Raw genomic sequence first — 6,311 nt, forward strand, 5'->3', positions numbered from 1 at the left:
ACGGTTCCACCTGCGAGAGCAGCTGGGCCGTAAAATGTGACGACTATAACGGCTACGTTCTTCTTTTTTTTTCTTCTCTTTGGTTCTGCTTTTCCAGATGACTGAGATTATGCTTTTCACCAGGAGAGTAGTTTCCATGATGGCCTGTCGACCGACCGATCCAAGGGAGAGACTGGAGAGAAACTATAGACTTGAAAGACACGGAGAGAGAGGGGGAGAGAGAGAGAGAGAGAGACAGACAGAGAGAGAGAGAGAGAGAAGGAGAGATATTTGGGTTTCCCACCCAGATCTTATGTCATACCAGTAATTAACCGCTAATGACCATCTACACTACAGTGTGTTTACAAAGCCTCCACTAATTAACTGTTAACGACCAGCTATACAGTATGGTTTAAAAATATTTCTTCTACTACTACCAATAGCAGGCTGTATCACCGGCTGAAAACAATAACTTCTCCCTTTTTTTTATATGATTTTAAAGTTGCTGTAAGTGATTTTGTTATTGTTGTTGTTGTTAAAAGAAGTGTTTAATAGCTGTATATATATACCCTTAGTAATCATTGATATTATAGTCAGTCAGTGTTTGCTCAGTAACAGCCAGTGGTTAAGCTGGAAACCAGACAAATATGCCATTGCAACAAAAAAATAAGCCCTCGGTAGATTTGGTCTGGCACTGCTTAGTTGTGATTGGATTTTAATCCCTCCGTAAGTAGTGAGGGACCAATTCAGGGCCCAGAATGTAAATATGGTGTGCTTTTTGTATAAACTCGCCCTTTGGAAATGCAGGTTCCACACAGAGATCAGAAGAAAATGCCAGCACTCAATATGTCCTTTTTCCACATGATTTTATTTACCTCTGTCGAGCAGACAACGTACCCGTTTCGGCCACTAGTAGGCTTCATCATGGAGCCTGGAGCCTATAAGGGTTTTCTCTAACCTGGAGTGTACCGCCGCGTTGTCTGCCTCGGCAGTACTCTTCTCTCCACACAGAGATTCCAGACTAATATCTACGCAGTGATATTAGTCTGGCCATGCCATGTAACCAGCTCAGTGGCCTTGTGGTTAGAGTGTCCGCCCTGAGACTGGGAGGTCGGTGTTCAATCCCCGGCCGGGTCATACCAGAGAGTCAGAGACTGTAAAAATGGGACCCAGTGCCTCCCTGCTTGACACTCAGCATCAAGGGTTGGATTGGGGGTAAGTCCCTCCCTGCGACATACTAGCGTCATGTCCAGGGGGTGTACTTGTACATCAAGCTGCCTCACGCAACAGGCTATAGCCAGCGGTAACCCCGTCTCTCCAGCTCGTTGCTAAACGGAAAAGATAATGTTCAGATTGGGATACCAATTCGATCCAATCAGAGACAGAGAACTCATACACAGACACAGGATAAGCAAGTGAATTTGGAAGTGATGAAACAAGCAAACCAAATTATAACAATAATTAACAGAATAACAGAATTGGAATTTTGAACACCTTAAAAGAGTTCTCTCTCTTGATTGGATGAAAAGAAAACCCACCTGACCATGTGATTTGTGTTGTTACAGAGCTGGGTTGATGGGGGAGAATCCTGTTACTGAAAAAAACACACTCGGCAATAAACAAGAAATACATGTTTTTTTTAACCAAAATGTATCACTTACAGCACGTTTGTTTTCGTTTGTATTCAACTCTTAATTCATTGTTGCTGCCGTTTTCATGTAAGGGTTTGTAAGGGTTGTAAATATTTATTTATTGCACAACTTTTCAACGTTAAACAGAGGAAGGCGAATATGACGTTTGAAATGAACACATTGGACTGTGAACATTTGACAGTAAAGACCTAAGAGACAAAGGTATGTGTGTGGGGTTTTTATTATTAGTTACGATCAGTGGTAAATGGTGGATTTATATAGCGCTGCCGCTTTTATCCAACACACTTTACATACGTGCATTATATTCACCCACACATTCATACACCGATCGTGGAGGAACCATGTTCAGAGACTGCTTAAGGTCACTCTGGGAAGCCAGGATCGAACTGGTTCCCTACCAGCCACTCTACCCCTGACCTAGCTCTGGTCCATAGCTCTAATGCCGTCGCATTTAGAGCTATGTTACTGTCGACTTCCGGGGCTCGCATAAATGCAGCTCCTCTGTAGCGAAAATAAAATGTATGTCTTACCCACTCACCAATACAAAGACGGGTTGTGTAATTAGAAAGTCTACTTTTCTTAGTGGACACACTTTGAGCCCCACAGCCACCACCACCACACGTTATGCACTTTTGGGCCAGAAAGGCATTTTTTTTTTCACCTGAAGGAAAAATCTTCTCTATAAGGGTTTTCTCTTGACAATATCGGTAAAGGGCGCAGTGGGACTAATGTATTATAATTTTTTCGGTGAAAACTAAATCCCTTTCTGGCCAAAAGGTGCATATATATATAATGTGTGGTGGGGGGCTCAAAGTGTGTCCACTAAGGAAAGTATAGGCTTTCTAATTACACAACCCGTCTTTGTATTATTTTAGCTATACAGAGGAGACTCAGGCTGGTCTGCATTTCATGCGAGGCGGGAAGCCAATCAGTTCCATAGCCTTAATGCAACGGCAGCAAGATAAGAGCAGTAAAAAGAAAGAAGCTTTCCAAAAGCAGTAAAAAAAAAAAAAAAAGAAAAGTACAATATTTGACTCTGGGATGAGTATAAAATGTAAAGTACCTGAGAAGTGTACTTAAAGGATGACGTCATCGGTCATCCTTTTTCAACTTATCTTCATGTAATTTGTCCTACCTATAATGCTCATCCGTGTCTCAAAGGAGGGCTGTGGAGTGCTGGGGATAGTTGAGAAACCTGCCTAGCAAGTGACATCATAGACATGGAATCCAAGCCAATAGAATAGCCACTGCAGTCTTTCTATTCCTGGAAAGTGAAGTGAGCACATGGCATATGTCACTGGAACTACAACAATCTATCACATGGAACGTATTATTATTATCCTTTGTGAAATGATAAAGGTGTTGTAAGGGATATGTGTTAAAATAGCTCTAGTAATCATTGATATATTGTTTGTCTCCATATCCAGTCATATAACTCACATAGGATACATACAGAATATAAGTGAGACTGTAAGGGAAACTGGAAGACATTGAACTAAAACACAAGCTGATACATCTTTGCAGGGTTCTCTCTCCTTTTAGGATGGAATTTGTAACCTACATGTACATCTATTTCTGTTTACCAAAGAGATTGTGCGATGGGCAGACTCCTAGTACTGTTTACTGTACATTTTAATTATATACAGTTACGTTGGAGAACGATGTATCCATGAGTAACTGTCTATTTGTGTATATGTATATTATTATATATGTACACTTTTGTGAGTGTCTTGTTAGCCTGTGCAGGCTGGGCATCTTATATGTAGGACACTTTAATAAAAACTCTAAACTCTATACTAAGAAAAACAAAACGGGAAGAAAAAACAACCTTTCGTAATAGCATTTTTAATATCCACCATATAACTAAACATATATGCAGTTTGTTTTAGTGTTGAGTAACACAAAAAATAATTGTATTCTATGTATTTTAAGAAGCACGAACAAACGATTGATTCAACATTTTATTCAGTTTGTAGAATGGGTACAGTTCAACAAAAGTACAGGTCAATACAAAAAACCTGATACGAGGAAAAATAAACCAAAGAAATGTTTACATCAGGGTCCTCCATTTTCAATTCATCCGAACATTTAATGACATACAACTAAAATCATCTAAATGTAAACTAGAGCAAATCTGGGGAATCTGTAACATGGCAGAAGACAGTAGCCTACATTTGGTCTGGCTACACCTATACTGTTCTATGACAAAATAAATTCCAAGCATTCAAGAACAATGAATGAGACAAAATAATAAATCATCTAAATGTAAATTCAGAGTTCAGCTGTTTTACTATAAAATAACACAATTATTTGGGTTTCTCTCCAGTGTGAATTCTCTGGTGTTTTTTAAGGTTGGACATTGTAGAGAAGTGTTGTCCACACTGATCACACCCATAGGGTTTCTCTCCAGTATGAATTCTCCGGTGTGTTTTCAGGTTGGTCATATGAGAGAAGTGTTGTCCACACTGATCACATCCATAGGGTTTCTCTCCAGTATGAATTCTCTGGTGTGTTTTAAGGTTGTTAATTGTAGAGAAGTGTTGTCCACACTGATCACATCCAAACGGTTTCTCTCCAGTGTGAATGTTCTGGTGTATTTTAAGGCAGTACATCATAGAGAAGTGTTGTCCACAATGATCACATCCATAGGGTTTCTCTCCAGTGTGAATTCTCTGGTGGCTTTTAAGGCTGGACTTTTGAGAGAAGTGTTTCCCACACTGATCACATCCATAGGGTTTCTCTCCAGTGTGAATTCTGTGGTGGCTTTTAAGGCTGGACATTTTAGAGAAGTGTTGTCCACAATGATCACATCCATAGGGTTTCTCTCCAGTGTGAATTCTCTGGTGTATTTTAAGGCTGGACATTGTAGGGAAGCGTTTACCACACTGATCACATCCATATGGTTTCTCTCTAGTGTGAATTCTCTGGTGTATTTTAAGGCTGGACATTGTAGGGAAGCGTTTAACACACTGATCACAGCAGTGGTGTTTTTGCATAGCCACGCTTCTCTGTTCATTCACCTCTGGTAGAACAGGTAAACCAGGCTGATGATGCAACACTGCATTTGAAACAAAGACAAAGGAAATGTGTTTTAGACTAGAGGACACTATTACTGGAATTAATATAGCAAAAACTAATTAACACAATGCAATACCTTCTTTTTAGACAATTCTAATAATAAAACAAAACTAATAGACATGACTATATTAAAAAAGCATCCTTATCCCATATAAACACAGTAAGTAACTTACAGAGGTGTTGGTGATCATTGGGTCCTCCCTGTTGAGCAGAATTGTTTGTGCTGTGGTCGAGAGAGTTCATTTTCAGCTGAAGTCTGGAGTCAGATGTGATCAGAAATGATTATCCTGGAGGAGTTGTGGAGAACTGACAACTACACATGCACTGTTCTTATACTAGAGAGCCTGAGGTGGAACCACTAACTGATTGGCCAAAGAGGATAACAATAGAATCAGCAGCCACCAATTACAACGCAACACACTGCTGCATGTGCTCCACCCCTCACTGACTCCTCCCCCAGGTCATGCTCTATGCAACATTCTAGAAATAAACTGGTATTACTGTGATATTGCTTTGTAAGCTTCATATTTAATTAATCTAAACTATATAGGGTGGGGTTTATTTGCAGAGGGTTTAAAAGGGCTGGGCTATACATTCATTCAGGGTATCCCCTAGCTTGCTGTAAGGTTGGCGTATCTGAGGAGGCCAAGAGTAGAAATGTATCAGCATACTGGCTGCCTGGTGAATTAGTAAGTAGAAATGTATCTGCATACTGGCTGCCTGGTGAATTAGTAAGTAGAAATGCCCTTATCCCATGCTGCTGTGCTCCTCCTCCGGCATGCCAGCCAAATGTATGGTATAGTATATCTTGGTTGTTTATATGATGTGGAGTTTTAATGGGTATTTTAAAAGAAGAACTACTTTGTGTACAAAAGGAAAAGAGAATACAATTCCTTTGTTTGAAATCTCAAAGTGTTATTATTTCCATGCTCAACCTTGGTCACACGAACCTGTGCTTTCTATTGTTAAAGAGGAAACAATGTGGCGTAGTATAGTAGGAGTATAGCATTGAGTATATTTTATTATTATTCCCTCAAAAGTCCCCCCTGCTACACATTGATGTATGGACATAAGTACATCCTATAGACTGTGAATGTGAGTAAAGTCAAAGCAGGAGTGAGCATAAATCTAAAAGAACCGACACTGTCAGACTGTCAGAGTCAAAGCATAGAATATAGAAAACATTATTATCGTAGTTCCAACAAGGTAATTGTGCTTTGCACAAATCAGGAAACAGACATAAAATCATAACTGGTACGTGTTTTTGGGTTTTTGAAGTGTCCACACTTCCACAGCCCTCCTGAAGAGACACAGACCCGAGTGTAGGAAAAAGTGTAGTGTACCATTTTATCTTGAGCATTAGTGAGCATTATTATGAGGATAGGTTGAAAATGGGTCAAGTCATCCTTTAAGTCAGTGGTTCCTAAAGTGGGGTCCAGGGACCCCCCAGGGGTCCTTGAGGAAGTTCCAGGGGGTCCCCAGCTAAATGATAGTCATAGGAACCAAATGGACCCTTATGGGTCTATAACTCAGATAGAATGGAACCAAATGGACCCTAATCGGTCCATTTGGTTCCATTTGTACACTCTCAGAGTTACAATT

The 6,311-nt window shown here is 40.1% G+C and overlaps 1 protein-coding gene across 2 annotated transcripts in view; it reads left to right on the forward strand.

The window, feature by feature from the left end:
* The window catches only part of LOC308332625 (thrombospondin-2-like), a 42,399-nt gene extending 40,568 nt beyond the window's left edge, over positions 1-1,831 (forward strand). For both annotated transcript variants that reach the window (XM_080788613.1, XM_080788614.1), the window contains one exon: positions 98-1,831. In XM_080788613.1, coding sequence (XP_080644739.1) covers positions 98-105 — 8 coding nt within the window. In that variant the 3' untranslated portion in view covers positions 106-1,831. The remainder of the gene's footprint in view (positions 1-97) is intronic.
* The last annotated feature ends 4,480 nt before the right edge of the window (positions 1,832-6,311 follow it).

The sequence above is a fragment of the Protomyctophum bolini genome (assembly GCF_963924005.1).
Source record: "Protomyctophum bolini genome assembly, chromosome: 18".
Lineage (NCBI taxonomy): Eukaryota > Metazoa > Chordata > Actinopteri > Myctophiformes > Myctophidae > Protomyctophum > Protomyctophum bolini.